At 62.1% G+C, this 21,578-nt stretch overlaps 1 protein-coding gene across 1 annotated transcript in view; it reads left to right on the plus strand.

Moving 5' to 3' along the window:
• RPTOR (regulatory associated protein of MTOR complex 1) overlaps window positions 1-21,578 on the plus strand; it is a 217,933-nt gene that overhangs the window by 117,663 nt on the left and 78,692 nt on the right. The window contains exons 8-9 of the mRNA XM_029056955.2: window positions 11,985-12,085; window positions 13,441-13,585. Coding sequence (XP_028912788.1) covers window positions 11,985-12,085; window positions 13,441-13,585 — 246 coding nt within the window. The remainder of the gene's footprint in view (window positions 1-11,984; window positions 12,086-13,440; window positions 13,586-21,578) is intronic.

Consider the following 21,578-nt stretch of genomic DNA (forward strand, 5'->3'; position numbering starts at 1 on the left):
CTAACCCGGCGGCCGGACTGACAGGCGCGTCGCTGTCGCAGAACCTGTTCGTATCCCCGGATCCTTTGAGAGAGAGCCGAGGCGATCCGCACTGGTGAAGGGGGGCGGGGGAGGAGAGGTTTCCGGCCCCACGCGAGATGATGAGACGGTGGAACGGATTGCGCGCAATATTGTTAGGGCGTCTTGGAAGTTCGGGGGTTTGGCCGGGGGGGTGACGATCGAGCCGGTGCCGGCGAGTCGTTCCGAGAGACCGACGTCTTCCGGTGGACTCCGTTTGGACCGTCTTCTCCTAAGCGCTCGGTCCGGCGCCCCGTGGCCCCGTACCCTCCCAGGCGCCCGGAACGGTGCCGCGCACTCAGTAAGCGCTCGGCAGACACCAGCGGCCGATTCCAGATGGTAAGCGGACCGCGCCAGGTGGTGAGGTCAGCGTCCCCCAACGTTTGTCAAGCCCGGAGGGGGCTTAGACGCCTCCGGGCTTGTCGGCCCGCCGGGGGCAGGAGGCGCGTCCGGCGCCTCCGCCGGCCTCCCGTAGTACGGTGGTCCGAGCACACGAGTAGGCGGTCGGTAAATGCGGTCGATGGATTAAGCGGACCCCGCGGTTTAGGCCGGCAGTCCCGCGGGCCGTGAAGCGAGCGGACGGGGGTCGGTTCGATGCCAGCGCACGGCTCTCGGGCGGCCCGTGCCGTCGGAGAGGGTTCGTCAGCGGAACCGCGGGGACGGGCGGCGCGGCCGTCCGAAGCCGGGCCCGCTCGGGCCGTCGTTCTCTTCCGTCTTCCTCCTTTGAACCCCGGACAGCCGAAGGGAATTTGGGCATCGTGTCGCCGGAGATGGCCAGATCCCATCTCGTTCGGTCCCCCCCGCCCCCCGCCCCGTTTCGATTTTACGCTCCTCCTCCCGACCGGATCGGCTTGGGGTACTTTAGCTTTCAGCCGCTCGGAACCGACCTGGATCCCGGTCACGGCGCTGCCCGTGACTGCCGCGAGCTGGCCTCTGAATCTCAGGTCCCTCTGTCTGTGGACCTCTTCCCTTCGCAAACTGCCTGTGTCTTCACAGCGTCTCTGAAGCGCTTACCGTGTGCCAGGCCCCGTACCAAGCGGTAGGGAAGATGCAGGCTCCTCGGGGTGGACCCGGTCCCTGTCCCGCACGGGGTTAACAGTCTTAACCCCCTTTCGCCGATGAGGGCCCGGAGAAGTGAAGTGACTTGGTGGGGGGTCACCCAGCAGGCAAGCGGTGGGACCGGGATTCGAGCCCGGGTCCCGGCCCTCTCCTCCAGGCCTCGCCGTTTCTCTTAGTGTGGTTTCGGCCGGCCGGCTCGGGGCGAGGGTGTCCCCGGACAGGTCGGTTCTCCCAAGGGAAACGGCCTTCTGATTTCCGGTTCTCCCCGGTCGGGGGTTAACCGCGCCCACGGTGACACCGGAGGTGGCGAGAGGACCGCGTGCGACGCAGACGGAAATGTCGGTCGGTCGGTGGTATTCGTTGAGCGTCTGTTGTGTGCGGAGCATCGCACGAGCGCTCGGGTGAGTCCGGTACGCGGCCGGCCGGTCCGATCCCTGCCCGCGGAGCCCAGGAGTCAGGCGACTTGCCCTCACCCAACAGACGAGCGTCGGAGCCGGGTCGGGAACCCAGGTTCTCCGGCTCCCAGCCCCCGTGCCTCTTCCGCTTGAAATTCCAGTTGCCCGCCGAAAGGAAGGCGGGGGGGCCTGGGGCCTGCCTCCCCCGGATCTGGCCGGCGGGGATCGGGAGGAGTGATTTTGCCTCATTTCCGAAAACGGCGGTGCGGGGAGCCAGCCTCTCCGCCCGTCAGTCGATCGATCGGCGGTATTTATCGAGCGCTCGGGAGGGTCCGATACGACAGGGTGGGCGGACCCGCGGGGGGGGGGCCGACCGTCTGGAGGGTGTCCTGCCGGGGGAGGTCGGCGCCTCGGTGGTCCGGGTGGTCCCGCCTGCGTTCCGGCCTCTTGGCCCGGGGGCGGTTCCGGGAGGAGACGGTCCGTCGTCCGTCCGTCCGTCCGTTCCCCCCCCCCCCGGTCCCCCCCCCAACGTGGAAGCGAGAACCACCTCCGGTCCCGTCGTGAATGGAGCGGGGCCGGTGCGGCTTTTAAGTCAGCCGTTCCCGAACGTCTGCCGGTCCCTGCTAAGGTGAGTAGTGATTCAGGGAGAGCGATTCCGGCCGTGGAGGGGGAACAGGAGCGAACCGGAGCTCAGGAGATTGCCCAGGAGAGAGAGCGAGAGAGAGAACGTGAGGGGTGGAGGGAAACTGAGGACATCCCGCCGTAGCGCAGGAGACGAACGAGTAAGTCTCTCCCGGGCCGGGCTCGACAACCGGGATTCGCCCGGCCCGCCGCCGCTCGTCTGCCGTGTGTTCTTGGCAAGTGACTTCACTTTGTGTGGGTCTCAGTTCCCTCCTCTGTCAGATGGGCTGGCCGGGTGCTTCTTCGAAAGCCTGTCTTTCTCCGCCCACGGGTCAAGGGCGATATCTGGGAAACGTCTGCTATGTGCCCAGCACCGTGATACGCCAAGATAGGTGCGACTCCACGGGGCGCGGGCCCTGACCCTCACGGGGCTCGTAGTCCCGAGGACGGAGAGGGACCGGGTATCCTTTGAATCCCCGTTCCGCAAGCGCGGGAACCGAAGCCTAGAGAAATGAAGTGATTTATCCGAGGTCACGCACCCCTCAGCTCGCCAGGTCACGGAGATTGGCGAGAGGGACAGGATGGTCATCCTGGCCCTTTGTCACGACTGCAGGCTTCCTGCGGACGGGGACCGTGGCCATCCGCTCCGTTGTACCGGACTCTCCCACGCGCCAGTCCGGTGCTTGGCGCGGAGTCGGCGCTCAATAAGTCCCACTGATCGATAGTGGGGTCCAAGGCTCCTCTTCCTCCAACGCAGTTTTGCAAATCGCATTTTATCCTTCGGATTCCTGCATCTCACGGCCCCCCCCCCCCCCCCCCAAGGTTTCTACCCTCAACCGTAAAATGGGCATGGAGACCGTGAGCCCCACGAGGGACAGCCTGCTGACCTCGTATCTACCCCGGCGCTTAGGACGGCGCTTGGCACATAGTAAGCGCTTAACGAATACCAGAAATATGATTATTATTACCCCAGAGGTCTTGCGGACACAGCGAGTCTCTGCCCTTTGGCTGTGGTTTTCTTCCCAGCAGCCTTCCGGTGCCGGCACCGGTTTTCCCGGGCAGAGATGGGAAAAGCAATCGCCGGTATTCGTCGAGCGTTTCTTGTACGCAGAGCACCGTACTGAGCACTTGGGAGAGTACGACGCAGCAGGGTCGATAGACGCGCTCGCCACCCGTAAGCGGCCTACGGTCTAGACGGGGAGACGGACGTTACGGCGCATAAATAAATCACGGGGAGGGGCGTAAATTTCATTAAGAATCGCCGCTTAAGGATTCTGGGTTCTCCGCTCGCCGACAGAGAACTAGAAATCGTGTGTGTTTGGTGTCTGCGTCTCCCCTCCCCATCTCCTTTTGCGATCACAAAAACAACAGTCCTACGATTCGTCCGATTCTGGCATGTACCACTGGGGGAAAAAAAAAAAGAAAGAAGGTAATAAAAGAAACGAAGAATCAGACCAGCAGCTCTCTTGTACTACTTAGTATGGATGTGGCGTTGTTTAACGTCCATAGCTACCGGACGAATCACGGAAGACAGGTATCCTGTTTTCAAAGGAGAAAGATATCCGAGGTCCTGGCTCTTTATTTATTTTGCTTCCGAAGATGTGTGGCTTCATTTTTACATTTCCAAATGTTAAAAATGAACGATCGCCTTCCGCGGGGCCCGAGCCCAGCTCGGCCCGCCGGGGCGTTGTCACGCGAGAGACGGGGAAGGTCGGAGGCTTTCGGAGGTCGGGCACGGTCGACCGACCAGCGGCGTTTCCGGGGCTCCCTTACCCCGTGCGGAGCCCTGCGCCAAACACTCGGGAGGGGACACGGAGCTAGTGGACGTGAGCCCCGCCCTCGAGGAGCTCTCGGTCCGCCACGGGCGGAGCGCCGGACCGACCGTTGGGGAGAGTCCGAGGCAACAGGTACCGTCCCCGCTTTCCAGGAGCCTACGGTCTGCTGCCGTCAGAGAACGGTATTAAGCGCTCGAGCTTGTTCAGTAGAGGTGGCGGACGTGACCCCCGGGCCCCCGTCCGCTTGCGGTCTGGCGCGTTTCCAAGGTCACGTCTCCTTAGTGGGCAGCGAGGCCTAGTGGATGGAGCACGGGCCCCGGCGTCACGTGAACCTGGGTCCTCCTCCCGGCTCCGCCACTCGCACGCCTTGCCACCTTGAGCAAGTCACCTCACTCCTCCAGGCTTGGAAGGGAAACTTCCGTTCTCCTGGCGAGGGTCTCTCCGTAGGTGTTTTTAGCCTTACCGCTTTAGATTCATTCGTCCGGTCGTATCACTGGGCGCTTACCGGGTGCAAAGCACCGTACCGAGCCCGGGGTTTCGGTCTACACGGTCGTCCCCTACTCCCTCCTTAGCTTTTAGCGTCTCCGGGACTTCCGGAGCAGTCCGTTTCCATCCCGACGGCTGCTCTCCCCGTATTTGAAACTCTGATAGAGTCCTGCCGCCGGCGGGCTACCTGCCTTCATCTACCCTCCCCGCTTGTATTTGATTTTTTTAATCGTACTTGCCAGTCAGCCGGCCACTCTTCCCCATCTTCAGAGCCCTGACAGGATCGCGCCTCCTCCGGGATACCCGCCCTCGTCTACCGCACTCTCTTTCTGCGTTACTTCTCGTCGCGTTTGCCAAGCGCTCACTGTGGGCCAGGCGCCATATTAAGCCCTGGGATAGATGCAGGCCAACCGGGTTGGACACGGTCCCCGTCCCGCGTAGGGCGTACGGTCTTCATCCCGCTTTCCTGGATGAGGCCACTGAGGCCCAGAGAAGCGAAGGGACTCGCCCAAGGTCACAGAGCAGACGAGTGGCGGTCAGACCCAGGGAAACAGAGAAGGCGGCCGTCGAGAAGCCCCGGCTCCGGGAGGGGAGCGCCTTCCCTTCCGCTCTCGTCGGTGCGGTTCCCGGGATCCCGTGAAATCTTCGACAGGGACCTCCGTCGGGAGTCACACTCGGCACAAGCCGCTTGGCGACCCCGACGTTTCCGAGTCCTTCAGAAGACAGACTGTGGTGATTTCGGGCCCCGCCAGGGAAGACGCCAGCCGGCCTGGAGCGCGTCAGCCACCGAAACGAGTGGAGATGGCCCAAATCCCAGCCGCCAGCCAAGCGGCGTGTCCCTCCTGCCTCCCCTCCGAACGGCCCGGCTTCGCCAAGCTCCTCGGGCCGGATTTCTGAAACGGGACCCTCTCTCTCTGCCCGGGGGGATTGCCCGGGAGGAAGAAGTAGAAGAATTCATCACCGTGGCATTTGCTAAACAGTTCCTTTGCGCCAAGTACCGTACTTAGACCTGGATTCAGGATGCAAGGCACGGCCGCGCGGGGGAGGGAGGACGGGAACCGAGGCTCCCTATTCACGGGGGAGGCCCGGAGAAGGGAAGCGACCGGCCCCAGGCCACCCGACGGGCAAGGGCCGGGGCCGGGATCAGAACCCAGGTCCTCGGGTTCCCCGTAGCATTTTTAATATCGAAGCGGAGCAGGGAAGTCCTCGGACGGAACGATCAGTCGGTGGGGTTTATTGAGCGCTTACTGGGGGTTAGGGCACTGGACCGAGCGCTTGGTACGGGTCCGGCAGGACGGAGCGGGTAGGTGCGTCTCCCGCCCACGAGGAGCGTACGGTCGGGGGCGGGGGGCGGGGCGGACGTTAATATAGATAAATACAGGGCAGACCTGGACGTAAGCGTGATGGGCCCGGGGGAGAGCCGAAAAGAAGGAGCAGATCTTCAAAGTCTGCTTCCTTTGAAGGCGACAACCCACCTCCCCTCCTCCCCGGGCTGTTTTGTTTCTCGCCAACGGAAGAGCTGCGGACGGAGGGATGGGGCCGAGGTGGGTTTCGGAGTGCAGATCGCCTCGGCCCAGCCCTCCTTTCCAAGATCCCGCCCATCGGGGTGGATTCCGGGGCTCTCGGGCTCTCCCGGGGAATGGGAAGGAAGCACGTGCCTTCCTCTCGTTACGGAGGAAAGCTTAGAGAAGGACCGTGGCCCAGTGGCTAGAGCCCAGGCCCGGGAGTCGGAAGGACCCGGCTTCTCTCCCCGGCTCCTCCACCTGCCTGCCGTGTGCCCTCGGCAAGTCACCTCACTTCTCGGGACCTCGGTCCCCTCATCCGGAAAACGGGGATGAGGACCGTGAGCCCCGCGAGGGACAGGGACTGCGTCCGTCCCTAACGGCTTGTGTCCACCCCAGCGCTTAGTACGGTGCCTGGCACGTAGTACGGGCTTAAATGCCGGTCATCGGCATTATCGTTGCGGCGTTGGTCCGTTCGGCTCTCGCCAAGCCCTTCCGTTTCCAAACCAGCGTCACGTGAGTCCCACCGAACCTCCCCGGGATCTTCCTTCTTTCTCTAACCCACTCACGCCCGCACAGAGGAGCAGGACTCCCGCCTCGGGTTTCGGGAACATTCTCCTCGCAGGCGGGCACGGCGCGCGATGTCTTTTTAAGTGGAGATTTTTTCTAAGCACACGGAAAACTGGCCGTGCTCACCGCCGCCTTCGATTCCGCGCGCCGACTGGAGGTTCCGGGAAACGAGCCCCCTGTCTCGTGGGGAGAGCACTCGGAGGAGGAGGCGAGGTTCCCCGATCGATGGCACGAGTGGAAAACGGCAGGAGGTGAAACATCCCTACAGGCTCATATCCTTGTGGCGCCCGGGATCGGGAATTCGAGGCCGCCTCGGGGTCATTCTGGATTTTCCGGGGTCCGGATGCCCTTCGGATGGGAGACCCGCTAGGCATCCCGGGAACGGTCTCTTCCCACGCGATCGTGCTCTCCCAAGTGCTCGGTCCGGTACTCTGCACGTAGTAAGGATTCAGTAAACACAGTGATGGTCCAGGCCGTAAGCTCGTCGTGGGCCGTGACTGCGTTATATTGTCGTATTGTCCCCTCCCAAGCGCTCGGTACAGCGCTCTGCGCACAGTAAACGCTCAGTTCGTACCAGCGACTAATACTAGTAGCTCGTCGTATCTGTTAGGTGCTCACCGTGTACTAAGCAAGGCAGGACAGTCAGGCCGGACGCAATCCCGATCCCACACGGGACTCCCACTAGAAGGGGGTGGGGCGGCAGGTGTTGAACCCCCGTGTTACAGAGGAGGAATCTGGAGGCTCAGACAAGTGGCCGGCCCGAGGTCTCCCAGCGGATGGAGGGAGGAGCCGGGAAGAGCACCCAGGTCCTCGGACCCCTCGGGCCCAGCCTCTCTACGCCGGGCCGCGCCGCTTCTCTCCTGTGGTCTGACAGACATTCAGGCAAACGGAACGGCTGTAAACTGTGAAGGAGCTCGTACCGGTGTGAACCAGGCCGGGCACCCGGCATAACCACGGAGATTATCCCCGTCCTTCTTGACTGGAAGTTTGTTACTGGCAAGGAACGTGCCTGCGGATCCCGCTGTCTTGGACTCTCCCGGGCCTTTCAGTCCGGTGCTCTGCACCTAACGGGCGCTCAGTAAACACCACCGATTGATCCCGGGACCTCCGGTGCGGCGCGCGATTGGTGCCCAAGGTGAGCAGGGTGAAGAAACCCTCGAGGCCGGGCTCCCTGTGGGCAGGGAATGTGCCTACGAACTCCGCCGAACCGCACCCTTCCAAGCTCTGAGTACAGTAAGCGCTCAGTAGGTCCAGCTGACTCGACTGACGGACAGTTCACCCACCGGGAAGCCGGCTATGGATGGGTCAGGGTTAACGCGGTGTGGATCTGTTTTCGTCCGCCCGAGTTCTGGCTGGGGGCGGGCGGGAAAAGTTGTAAAGATAAAGGCGTTCCGACCCTCGTCCTCGCAGCCGAGAGCTCCGAGTCCCCTCTTCCGGTCGCGCAGGAACCGTTCATCGCGAGCCCGTTGTCTGGGGGGGCTGGGCGGGGGCTGACGTTCTCCGGGATCTGGAAGGAAGACCGTAAACAGGGAAGAAAATATGAAAAGCTGTTTCATTTCAGGCTCCATTAGATATGGGGGAGGGTTGAGGACTCGGCCATATTTCTCAACCTAAATTGGACGGACGGGCCAGGCTGAGAAGCACTGGGCTTCAGATTCAGAGAGGGGGTGGTTTTTTTTTAAAAAAAAATAAAGTTCTCTGAAAAACCGCTCAGAACTTCACGGTTCTGAAGTTGGGAGAGTCAAGGGTAGCAGACTTGGTCGACGTGTTCCATGCCCACAACGGGCTGACAGCCTAGAGGGGGAGTCGGACATTAATACAAACAGGAAAATGGTGGATACGGACGGGAGCGCTGCAGGGCTGCGGGAGGGGAGACCAGAGCAAGTAAATCCAAGCGAAAGGACGACACGGGAGAGAGTGGGGGAAGGGGAAACGAGGGCTCGAAATGGGAAATGAGGGGAAGGCCTCTCGGCGGTGAGGTGAAGCTTTGGAGGTGGCGAGAGTGATAGGGCATCCGGTGCCCGGTTCCTCTCCCACGTAGGTTACGCACCCCACGCGGGGCAGAGCTCGGGTCCGGCCCGATCATCTCACATCTCCCCCCCCCCCCCCCCCCGGCGCTTAGAGCGGCGCGGCCTCGGACGGGTCACCTCTCTGTGCCTCGGTTTCTTCAGCTGTAAAATGGGCTTACCCATTCTCCCTCCCGCTCAGACGGGGAGCACCCGGCGGGCAAGTGGCGGAGCCGGGCCGAGGACCAGTTTCCCCTGACTTGCGGGCCCAGGCTCCGTCCACCGGGCCACGCTGCTTCTCTCTCCTAGCCACGCGGTCTCCCAGAAAACCGGTTGGGAAGAGAGCCCGCGGTCACTGTTGACAGTCGATCGGTCGGTGGTGTCTATCGGGCGCCGACGGGGCACTGTGCTGACTGCCCGGGAGAGTAGGGGAACTCCAGACAACGTCCTTCCTGCCGAGTAGTCTTGGGCTTCGGATTCTCCTCCGAGCTCATCTGCCAACCCCAGAACGGGGCGGTGCTCGCGGTGCTCAGAATCAGCCCGGAATCCGTTTCCCAAATGGCTGCCAACTGGGTTTTCCAAGAATTCTAATGGCTTTCGGGCAGCAAGTCATCGACTGCTTAAATCCCATCTCCCCCAGGAGGCCTTCCCCGACTGAGCCCTCCTCTCCTCTTCTCCCACCCCCTTCTGCGTCGCCCCGGCGTTCGGATCTGCCTTCTGTGGCCACCCCTCCCTCAGCGCCGCAGCACTTACGGCCCTCTCCCTCGTTTATTTGTTCATGTCGACCTCCGCCTCCTCCTCTAGATCGTAAGCTCCCTGTGGGCGGGGTCCGTGCCTACCAGCTCCGCCGGACTCTCCCGAGCGCTTAGTACAGTGCCCCGAACGCAGGAAGCGCTCTGTGACTGCCGTCGACCGAGGGCTTCCCGGAGTCAGTCAGGAGAGCCTCCCTCCCGCTAGATTTCTTGTATCCGATCATCAAACGTACAGAAGGCTCGGATCTCGAGGGAAACGGGGAGGGCTTCTGAGTCCTTGCAGGCAGAGGTGTTTAAACGGAACAATTTTTTTTTTAAAAAGCACCATCTGTCGCAGATGTATAAACACGTTCCCTGTATTCTGATTAAAAGTTAGCCCCGCTTCGAAATCCCCAGTTCTGGAGGCGACTCTTTGCATTTTATTTATTCATGGGAAGACAAAGTCATTAAATGGTTTACGACAGCAGGGACCTGTGAAATTAGACCGCTGATCTTCTAGGCTCCGTAAATAGCAGGATTCACACTCTCTAGCCCCTGGACCGCTTCCCCGGGAACAGTCCCTTGCCGAGAGGTTGTCGTTCTCTGCCCGGCGGGGTGCTCGGGCCCGGGCTGCCGGGTTGCGTCGAGAGATCCCTCCGGGCCGGCGGCTCGGCCGTGGGCCGGGAACGGGCCGGCGACCCCGTCGAGGCCCCCCCTCGCTGTGCCTCCGTCTCGTCCGTCTCGGCGCCCGCCCCCGGCCCGCGGCCCGCCCCCGGCCCGCGACGCCCCCCCTCCCCTCGGCCGACGGACGGCCGCTCTCCCCGGCCTCCAGGCCTTACCGGGGGCCCGTCTCCCCCAAGAGGCCAGCGTGGCTCGGTGGGAAGAGCACGGGCTTTGGAGTCGGAGGTCGTGAGTTAGTTCGAATCCCGGCTCTGCCACGGGTCAGCTGGGTGACTGTGGGCAAGTCGCTTCACTTCTCTGGGCCTCGGCTACCTCCTCTGGAAAATGGGGATGAAGACCGAGCCCCACGTGGGACGGCCCGATGACCCTGCGTCCACCCCAGCGCTTAGAACCGCGCTCGGCACGTAGTAGGCGCTTCACAGACACCGACAGCGTTAGTAGAGTAAGCGCGCCAGGGGTAGCGTGGATCGACCGAATAAGCTCGTTGCGGGCCGGGACCGTGTCTGCTGATTCTGTCGTCCTCCCCAAAGTGCTCAGTGCAGCGCTTAGCACGCAGTGGGCTCTGACTGCCACCGACGGATCGATCGATTCCTCCAACTTTAGTTTGGGAGCCAGGCGATTGAACCCGCCCAGGCTCTGGGCACACAGTAAGCGCTCGGTAAATGTAGTCGACCGATCGACTGACGGGCGGCCTGAAGTTGTCGTTGCGGATCCCGAGGGCCGCTCACCGCTCTGGCTGAAGGCAAAAACAGACAGCCGGTTGGAAGCGAAGAGCCGGCTTTTTATCATCGTTTTCGCCCGCGCTCATCGCCGCGGTGGGAAGCAGCGTGGCTCAGTGGGAAGAGCACGGGCTTTGGAGGCAGGGCTCACGAGTTCGAATCCCAGCTCTGCCGCTCGTCGGCCGTGTGACCGTGGGCGAGTCGCTTAACTTCTCCGGGCCTCAGTTCCCCCATCTGTAGAATGGGGATTAAGACCGTGAGCCCCACGTGGGACGACCTGATCCCCTTATGTCTACCCCAGCGCTTAGAACGGTGCTCGGCACATAGTAAGCGCTTAACAGATACCAACGTCATCATTGTTATTATTATTATTATTAACCCAGGTCCCCTCGCTCCCGGACCCGGGCTCTACCGTTTCCTTAAAACGGAGACACGGGGGCGTGTCTCGGGAGAGAGAAAACACGGGGAGGAGAAGGTTCGAAGAGAGTCAAAGAAAGGAGTCAGATGACCTCTCCCAGCCTCGGGAGAGGGCTGCGGAATCTTTTTCTTCATTTTCGGGGCCCCGGATACGATGAGCACGGTGGCGTCTCGAACCATTACTGAGGTCTCGTCTCCTCCAAGGGGCCTTCTCCGATTAAGCCCTCTTTCTTCCCCAGCCGGCTTTCCCTCTGCCTCCTCTTTGCACTTGGATCTGTGACCCGCGGGCGCTTGCCCCTCGCCTCCTCTAGACCGTCAGCTCGGTGCGAGCGGGGAGCGTGCCTGTGATGTTGTTCTCTTGTCCTCTCCCGAGCGCTCAGTACAGTGCCGTAGACGCAGTTAGCGCTCAATAAATGCAGTTGACTATTCGCCCCGTCCCCAGGCCCCCAGCAGTTCACTGCGGTATCTGTTGAGCGCCATGTGCCAGGCAGCGTACTAGGCGCCGGGGTAGACGCCGGGGCATTCGGGTCGGACACCGTCCCTGTCCCACGCTGGGCTCCCAGGCCCGGTCCCCGTTTTACGGATGAGGTAGCGGAGGCCCGGAGAAGTGGAGCGACTCGCCCGAGGTCCCGCGGCAGGCAGGGGGCGGAGCCGGGGATGAGAACCGAGGTCCTTCCGACTCCCCGGCCCGGGCTCTGTCCACCAGGCCACGCTGCTTCCTCTGTCCTCATCTTTAAATCCTGTGTTATAACCACTCGTCCGTGTTACCGTCTGTCCCGCCCTCCCAGACTCTAAGCCCACTCCGGGTGGGGAGCGGATCCACTGATTCTGTTGTACCGGCCTCCCCCGGGCGCCCGGGCCGGCGCTCCGCACGCAGTAGGCGCCCCGTAGATGCGTTCGATCGTCAGGTTGGGCGACTCTCCACGTCCGGAACCCGGTTCATGAGAATGCACCGTGTTTCCTAGGATTCCTGGGAGGCTGAATGACAGGCGGACACCTTTGGGAGAGCTGAATTGGATCTTTACCGCCATCACGGACACCATCGCCTGGAATGTGCTGCCCCGAGGTGAGACTCCGGGCGGGGTGGGGCCTAGTAGATGGGGCCCAGGCCTGGGAGACAGAGCGATCTGGGTTCTGATACAGCAAGCGCTTAAATGAATTAAAAAAAAAAAAAAAAAAAATCAAAGAAACTACGGGTCCGGGAGTCAGGAGGACCCGGGTCCTCATCCCGGCTCCGCCGCGCGACCTCGGGCCGGTCACGTCACTTGTCCTGTGGCCCCCGTCCGGAAGATGGGGACGAAGACCGGGAGCCCCGCGTGGGACGTGGACCGTGTCCGACCGGATTGGCTTGTTTCTTCCCCAGTGCTTAGTACGGCGCCCGGCACGTAGTAAGCGCTTAGCAGATACCACTTAAAAAAGATGCCCCTCGAGGATGAGGAGGGAGAAGAGGGGAGCGGTCGTTTTTAAGGAGAGACCCGTCCGGGAAGGGCGGAGCCGGAGAGGTGGCCCGTCGACCGACCCTGTATCCCGGCTGGGCCGGGCCGGTCCCCGGCTCCTTGCGGTCATTCATTCGGTCGTATTCACTGAGTGCTTACCGCGGGCAGAGCGCTGTGCTGAGCGCCCGGGAGAGTGCAGTGTAACCATAGACGGACCCGTCCCCTGCCCGCGGTGAGCTTGCGGTCCGGAAGGGAAGACGGATGTTTCCGTCAGCAGTCCCGGGTGATGGAAGAGTCGCACTCGTCACCCTCACGGTTCAGCCTGTCCGGGCTCGCTCATCAGTCCACCTTTTTCTGTCGCGGCCGCCCCGGCTCGCTTTGAAAGCCAGACCCTCCCCCGTCCGGGTTAGAAGGAGCCCGGCTCCCTCTCGGGTCCAGCCCCGGGCGTTCCGCCGCCGATCTCTCGGAGAGCCGGCGATTTTCACCCGCCACCCCCCGCCGGACCCTCCCCGTCAGGCGGCGGAGGAGGAGGAGGAGGAGGAGGAGGAGGAGGAGGAGGAGGACGACGACGCGTCCCGCGTCCCCATTTGCCACCGGAGTCCCAGAGGTCCTCCCGTTTCCAAGCGCCGCCTCCCCGAGGGAGAATCCCCGCTCGGCCGGGAGGCGGGCGGGCAGAACCGGAGAGGGCACCCAAGCGAGGGCAGAAGCCCGGGATGGGAGCGGGACTCGGGGGAGGAAAGGAGCCGACGGCACCTTCCCGTCGGGCCCGAGTGTTTCCGTGCCATTTTCCTCCCCGGCGGCTCGGTGGGTTTGCGTCCCTTCGGCCGAGGGAGGGTCGGGCCGCCGGGCCCCGCCCGGCCTCGCCGGTTCAGAGCGAGCGTCTGCCACGGTGGCGGCGGAGGGGGAGGTCTGTCTGTCTTTCGGGCCCGAAAACGCTGGCTCCGACTCACGGGGGACCATTCCGTCAACTCCGTGTCTTCCCCAGACCTCTTCCAAAAGCTGTTCAGGCAGGACCTGCTGGTGGCTAGCCTTTTCCGGAACTTCCTGTTGGCGGAGCGGATCATGAGGTCGTACAACTGCACGCCCGTCAGCAGCCCGCGCCTGCCTCCCACTTACATGCACGCCATGTGGTAAGTCGACTCCCGCGGCCGGACCGGGCGGCGCCTTCTTAACCGTAAAGGATCAACCCCTCGGGTCGCCCGTCCGCCTCCGGGCCCCGCGTCGTCCGGACGGCGCGTCGAACCCGAAACGGTCGAAGAGGGAAGTCCCCCGGGCCCCCCCCCCCCCCCCCCCCCCCCCCCCCGGGATCGGTCGATCGTGTCTGTCGAGCGCTTACTGTGGGCGGAGCGGGGGATTAAGAGCGTGAGCCTCACGCGGGTCACGGGCCAGGTCCAGCCCGACTGGGTCGTGTCTCGCCCGGCGCTTAGTACTGAGCCTGGCGCGTCAGCGAGCTCTCAACGGATACCAAAAGATAAAGGGACGAGGACGAGGACGATGGAATCACTGGAAAATAGGATTTGGGAGGAACGGCCATCAGAGGCCCTTAGAGGAGAGAGCGCCAAGCGCGGTTCAGTTAACGCCTTTCTGAAGGATCTCTTTCGGGCCAGGTGCCGTCAGCCAGTCGTATTCATTGAGCGCTTACCGTGTCGAGGACACGGTGTCGGGCGCTTGGGAGAGTACACTGCAGCAGTCGACAGGCAGATTCCTTCTCTTCCGTGTCCACGGAGGGCCGGACCGGGCCGGAACTAGAGATGGAGTGATGTCGGGTGGACGTTAAGAGCAGAGAGCCTCTCGATCCCGAAGAGCTTTCAGAACTTGGATGGGCCCTGCGGCCCTCGGGAAACCCTCTAGTGAAAAAAGAGCCCGGGGCCTGGGATTCAGGGGACCTGAGTGCTAATCCCAGCATCACCCCTTGTCTGCTGTGCGACCTTGGGCACGTCACTCCCCTTCTCTGGACCGCAGCGCACTCCTCTGGACAGTGGGGATTAAGACCCCGTGGACTGTGTCCAACCTGACAAGCTCCTGGCTACCCTAGACGCTTGCTCAGCACGGTGCCCGGCACACAGTAAGCGCCTGACAGGTGCCGTTACAAAAAAACAAGCCCCGTCCGCACCAGCGCCCGCATCTGCAAAATGGGAGGAGATGTCTTTTTACCCTCATCCTTAGACTGCGAGTCCGCACGGGACGTGGATCGTGTCCAACCCGACTGCCGTTTGCCTTCGCCGGGGCTCATTACGGTGCCCGGCACATAGTAAGCGCTTTAACAGATACGCTTAAAAAACAAACCCCAGAGCCGCAGAAGTCGATTCCCGTCTGCCGGAGATCACTCACCTTGTTCGGGGAGAAGTCGCAAGGCGGAGGATCTCCGAGGGTTTCCTCCTAACCTCCGGGCTGGGTGTCTCTCTCCTCCGAGTGACCCGGAGGCGTGTCAGTTGCTTTTTGTTTTTAAGGAACGGAAAAAGTTCACAGAAGGGGGAGGACTAGGAGGAGGATTTATTGAGTACCTTCTGAGTACAACGCACCGTACCGGACCCCGCTTGGGAAAGTACGACAGAGGCACGAAAGCGTTCCCTGCCCGCAAAGGAGGTGACCGTCTCCAGCCGACTCGGCGGTCGTTTCCCGAGGCACCTTGCCTTTCCCCCGCGGGACCGAGAGTTCTCCCCTCTCCGTACTTGGAACAGATGGTCCCGGTCGGGAGGAGATGAGCAAAACGTGCTGAGCCGTGCCGCTCCCGAATGGTGGCGTGTGCCAAGCGTCTGGGACGTGCCGGCCACCGGACCACGCGCTGGGCGGGGGGGGGGGGGATCCGAGACGACCCGGTCGGACACGGCCCCCTCTCCCACAAGGGGCACCCGGGCCGAGGGGAAGGGGGGACAGGGATTGAATCCCCGTTTTTACGAGCACGCGGTGGAACCGGCATTCGCACTCGGGTCCTCAGACGCTCAGGCCCGTTCTTTATCGTTACTCTGTTGCTCGGATCCACCCCGGCGCTCGGTACCGTACCCCGCGCCCGGTGGGCGCTTAACAAGCACCGTTACCGTTATTGTCGTTACTGTTATTATTTAAGCGAGTCGCCCGGACCCGAGGTCCCTCTCGGTGCTCAATTTGGCGACCTAAGGGCCAGATGAGGTTTATTCCCACTTTCCTCTGACCCGCCCGCTTTTCCCTTGTGTCGGAGCCCAGTGCAGCCCGGGCCCTGTTACCATTACGGAATCTGTTAAGCGCAAGGAACCGGGTGACTGTGGGCAAGTCACTTAATTTCCCTGTGCCTCATTACCTCGTCTCTAAAATAGGGATTGAGACCGTGGGCCCATGCGGGGCGGGGACTGTGTCCAACCTGGTGAGCTTGTGTGTGCCCCAGCGCTTAGAACAGTGCCTGGCACATAGTAAGTGCTCAAAAACTACCCTTTTTTAAAAAGGCACTTGCCGTGGGTCGGGAACTGTACTGAGCGCACTAAGCGTAAACCCGCGTTAGTCAGGTTGGACCCGGTCCCTCTCCTGCATAGGGCTCACCGCCTCCGTCCCCGTTTTCCGGATGAGGGGACCGAGGCCCAGAGAAGTGAAGTGACTTGCCCAGGGCCACCCAACAGACAGCTGGCGGAGCCGGGATCGGAACCTTCCGACTCCCAGCCCTGGACTGTAGCCGCTAGGCCCCGCTGATTGCGAGTGCCGGGGTCGGGACAAGTTAATCGGGTCAGACGCGGGACCCCGACCCCGTGGGGCTCACAGTCTGCGGCGGAGGGAGTAGGATATCATCCCCATTTTACAGGTGTGGAAACTAAGGCCCAGAGAAGTGAAGCGCCTGGCCTAGGGTCACCCAGCGGGCGGCTGGTGGAGCCAGGTTAGTGATGATAACGATAATAATAATACTAATAGCGCCATTGGCGCAGCGCTTACTCTGTGCCAGGCACTGTCCTGAGCCCCGGGGTGGATGCAAGGTAGTCGGCTTAGACGCAGCCCGGGTCTCACGTAGGGCTCGCGGTCTTAATCCTCAGTCTACAGATGAGGTAACTGAGGCCCAGAGAAGTGAAGTGTCTTGCCCAGGTTCTCACAGCAGACGAGTGGTGAAGCTGGGCTGAGGACCCAGGTCTTCTGACTCCCGGGCCCGGACTCTTTCCACTAGGCCACCCTGCTTCTAGGAGAGCATTTGACACAGCATCCGGTACGGTCAACGGGATGCACGATCTATGCCTCGGGCGTCAAAGGGCATCGGTCAGTCCGTCGGTCGTCTTCATTAAGCACCTACTGGGTGCGGAGCACCGTGCCGAGCGCTAGGGAGAGGACGGAAGAACAGTAAACGCACGCATTCCCTGCCCACGATGAGGTGACGGACTAGAGGAACGCAAGAGCACAGAGGAAGCCGCTCTGGCAGATCCTGTGAAATCATCAGATGCCTCTCCCAGAAGAATTGAGATTGCTCTCGGAATAGCCGCAGATTCACCCTTGGGCTCTCTCCACTTGCCCGTTTCCCGCTAGTTGATTAGGGAGTCCTCTCGGGTCCGTCCATCTCTGCTCCGAGAACTCGAATCCGCCGCAGCGATTCAGCGGTAGCGCTTCAGCCTTCCGACGAGGGCCCGGCCTCGCTCGTTCTGGGAAGTGCTCCGGGTCGGGCCTCTAAAAGATTCCCCCGACCGCACGTCACGCGCGGTCTTCCCTCACGGGAAATCAGAGCCCTCGGAGGAATAGCGGCACCTCCCTAAGTTTCTCCGCATCCAACCCGTTTCCCTGCCGGTTCCCGAGCCGGCCCCTCCCCCGTCGGTCGGCTTCCGAGAAGGTGCCGGCCGACCCCGGCCAGGGCCCGGTGGGGACGGAGGAGGTGGTTCTGCTGCGTCTCAAGCCAGCGCTTAGCACAGCACCCTCCGTGCAGTAAGTGCTTCGGGAATGCTGTTACGGTCGGCCGGTAACGGTAATACCCAGAACCGGTATCGGGTGGTGGAATTTATTAAGCGCTCACTGTGTTCCGGGCGGGGACCGTATTCAGCACCGGGGTGGATGCGAGTCAGTCGGGTTGGGCGCGGTCCCGGTCCTATATACTAATAATAACGTTGGCATTTGTTAAGCGCTCACTATGGGCAAAGCACCGTTCTAAGCGCTGGGGGTGGGGGGGGGGATACAGGGCGATCAGGTTGTCCCTCGTGGGGCTCGCGGTCTTCATCCCCATTTTACAGATGAGGGAACTGAGAAGTGAAGGGGCTTGCCCCAGATCACACAGCTGACAAGTGGCGGAGCCGGGATCCGAACCCGTGACCTCGGACCCCCGAACCGGGGCTCTTTCCACTGAGCTACGGATGCGGGAACCGAGGCCCGGAGGAGCCGAAGCGACTTGCCCGAGGTCACACAGCAGAAGGGGGCGGGCGTCCCTGGTGAAGTGCTTACCGTGTGCCAAGCTCCAGGGTAGAGAGAAGATAATCAGGCGGTAGCCGGAGAGCTCTTGCTGTGCACACAGCTCCGTCCTAAGCGCCTGGGAGGATACGATACCTCTCTTCCTGCTGCCGCTTGGGCGAAGGGGAAGATCGAACTGAAAGACCAGCCGATCTGGACGCGGGTATGCGGGTTTCGGCCATTTATAATTCCCGGATATTTTGACTGAACGTGGGTAACGGTTGTCACGATCGGCGGCATCTGTCGAGCTGTCCCTGCTCCACATCGGGCCCAAAGCCTTAATCCCCATTTTAGTCATTCGGTAGTATTTATTGAGCGCTGACTATGTGCAGAGCACTGTACTAAGCGCTTGGAATGGACAGATGGGTAACAGAGGCGGTCCCCGCCCTCTGACGGGCTCGCGGTCTGATCGGGGGAGAGGGACAGACGAGAGCGATAGCGACGAACAGAATCAAGAGCTTTTACCAACGAGGGAACTGAAGTCCGGAGAAGTGAAGCGACTCACCCAAGGTCACCCAGCAGACGGGTGGCGCAGCCGGCGTGAGAACCCGGGTCCTTCTGGCCGCCCGGGTGGGTTCTAATCCGCCAGACCGCGCTGCTTCCCCCCGGGTTGATCGGGTGGGCCCGTTTCCCGAGTTTTAGTCCCTCCGTCTGGGAGTCCGAGGGGGAGAATCTGTCAGCCGACCAGAGTACGGAACCCGTCTAGATAGATTAAAAGTAAATGGCATTTTCTACAGAAGCGTAGGGTTTTGGACCCGGAGAGGGGAAAAAAACACCAAAAAACGAAACACCTCGTACTGGCTCCAAGCTAGAATTTGTTCGTAATGAGGTTGGAAACATTTTTAACTCTAAACAGATAGAGCTCAGCGTGGTGTTCAAGCCGAGAAAAAAACATTAGCCGATTGCAATAAACGAGGGGAAAATATCATACCGCAAGAAGCAGCGTGGCTCAGTGGAAAGAGCACGGGCTTTGGAGTCAGAGGTCATGAGTTCGAATCCCAGCTCTGCCACTTGTCAGCTGTGTGACTGTGGGCAAGTCACTTAACTTCTCTGTGCCTCAGTTACCTCATCTGTAAAATGGGGATGAAGACCGTGAGCCCCACGTGGGACATCCTGATTCCCCTGTGTCCACCCCAGCGCTTAGAACGGTGCTCGGCACATAGTAAGCGCTTAACAAATACCAACATTGTTATTATTAAGAAGCCGGCGGCCGATATTTTTCAAGTTAGAAGGAGACCTTTACAAGTAGAGCCGAAGCAGCAGGCGACCGCTCGGGGGAGACGATCGATCGATGGGTGACGGCCGATCGATGGACCGGACCGATGACCTTATCTCATCGACGTGATTATGTCGTCCTCTCCCACGCGTGTGAGGTCCAGTGCTCCGCACTCGGTAAGCGCTCGGTAGATTGAATGTTCGGGTGGCAGGAAGTATTTTAAAAAAAAAAAAAACCCCCGGAATTTCCACTGCGGGCCCGCCAAATAACCGTGGCGTCTGGTAAGCGCTTACTGTGGGCCGAGCGATGTACCGAACGCCGGGGTTGGCGCGAGATCATCGCATCCCACGTGGGGCTAAGTAGGAGTGACACCAGGGATCGGATCCCCATCTTGCAGGTGAGGGAACTGAGGCAGAGCTGGGATCAGAACCCACGTCCTCCGACTCCCAGGCCGCGGGCTCCGTCCGCGAGGCCGCGCGACTTCCCCGGCCGGGCGCTCGCCTCTGAGAAACCGCTCCGAAAGGAAGCGGCGTGGCCCGGTGGGTAGAGTTCAGGCCTGGGATTCAGAAGGACCCGAGTTCCAACTCCGGCTCTGCCACCTCTCTGCCTTGAGGAAGTCACTTCCCTTCTCTGGGGCCTCAGTTCCCTCGTCTGGAAAACGGGGATTGAGAGGGTGAGCCCCGTGGGGGACGGGGGCTGTGCCCCGCCCCCCCCCCCCCCCCCGATTTGCTCGTATCCACCCCAGCTTGACGCATAGCAAGGGCTGAAAAAAGCCGTTATCGTTATTATAATAATGTTGGTATTTGTTAAGCGCTTACTGTGTGCCGAGCACCGTTCTAAGCGCTGGGGTAGACACAGGGGAATCGGGTCGTCCCACGTGGGGCTCACGGTCTTAATCCCCATTTTACAGATGAGGGAACCGAGGCACCGAGAAGTTAAGTGACTTGCCCAAAGTCACGCAGCTGACAAGTGGTAGAGCCGGGGTTCGAACCCATGACCTCTGACTCCGAAGCCCGTGCTCTTAGAAATTATGGACCCACCCTGACCCGTTAGAAGACAGACTGTGGACGGTGGGTCAAGTGCCCACCCGGCCCCCTTCCCCCCTCACCGCCACCCTCTCCTCGGCTCCGATCCTGTGCTTCTTGGAGGGACGGGTGAACCGAGGAAGCAGCGTGGTTTCGTGGATGGGCCCCGTGCCCGGGAGTCACCGGCCCCGGGTTCTAGTCCCAGCTCCGCCACCGGTCTGCCGCGTGACTTGGGGCGAGACGCTTCGCGTCCCTGCCCCTCGGTTTCCTCCTCCCTCCGACCTAGGCCCTCGTGGGGCGGGGACCGTGCCCAACCTGACGGTCTCGTATCTGCCCCTCGGCCCGGTACCCTGTAAGCGTGGTAAGCGCTTAAGCGGTTACCGTTGACGTTCACGCCAAGATTTTCGAGGATCGGCGCTTCACGGGCCGGTTCGTCGCCCTTCTCCGGGCCCGCAGTCGGCAAGGGGAGAGGCGAGGTTGGGGGCGTTGCATCTTTCGGGGGCGGGGGGAGGGGGGAGCACGGCGTCGAACCAGACCCGGGGCGTACAGGTCAAATCCGTCGGCGCTGCCCTCGGGGGAGGAGGACGGCGGCCGGTCCATTTCCTGTTCGATTTCCACACCGAGCCACCGGGGAGCGATCGGCCGGCCCCCTCTGCGGGCCCCGGAGTCGGCCCCTTCGCCCGAGGCGGTAGCCCCTCGCTCTCCGTCCCCGGGGGGGGGGGGGGGGCCCTTCTCCAGCCGATCCATCGGGGCAGATGGAACGTCTGCCTCCCCGACGGCTCCCCCGGGCGGGCGGGCGGCCCGCTTTCTGCGAAACCGGAGCGCCCGGAGGGTTGGCGGGCGCTCGAGCGCGACTGAGTCATCGGAGCGGAAGGCGGCTTGGAGAGTCACGCGGCCGCGGACCGGGACGGGGGGCCGCGGGGGGGGGGGGGCGGCGGAGACGTCCAGAACGCCATCTCCTCCTCCGGGGCCGGCGAGCCCCTCTCCTCTCCCTCAGATCCGAGTCTGAAAACAAGGCAGCACGCTCCTCTTCCCGCCCGTGCGGAGTACAGCGTGGTTCCCTCACAAGCGGCGCGTGGGAAGTGCGAATCCACACCTCCGACCCTCCCCCTTAACTTCTGCCGCCGTTGCCTCGTGGACCAGAACGTGGGGAACCGTCTGGTTCTTAAGCTCGGCGTGACCGTCCCCCTCCTCCCTCCCGCCCCCTCCCCCGTCTCACGCCCCCCCCCCCCCCCCCCGCCCGACTCCACTCCCTTCCGGTCTCGCCTCATCCCAGACTTCCCTAGGGCGCTTGGTTGTCTCCCCCCCCTCCCCCCCCCCCCTTTCGAAAAAACGAATTTTGTCCTGTGGCGTTGAAGTGCTCATTACGTGCCGGGCGCTGTACCGAGGCGCGGGGGCGGACCCGAGCTCGTCAGGCTGGACACGGTCCCTGTCCCACGCGGGGCTCGCCGTTTCGATCCCCGTTTTGCGGACGTGGAGACCGAGGCCCGCAGACGTGAG

Source organism: Ornithorhynchus anatinus, unplaced genomic scaffold (genome assembly GCF_004115215.2).
Source record: "Ornithorhynchus anatinus isolate Pmale09 unplaced genomic scaffold, mOrnAna1.pri.v4 scaffold_264_arrow_ctg1, whole genome shotgun sequence".
In the NCBI taxonomy this organism is placed as follows: domain Eukaryota; kingdom Metazoa; phylum Chordata; class Mammalia; order Monotremata; family Ornithorhynchidae; genus Ornithorhynchus; species Ornithorhynchus anatinus.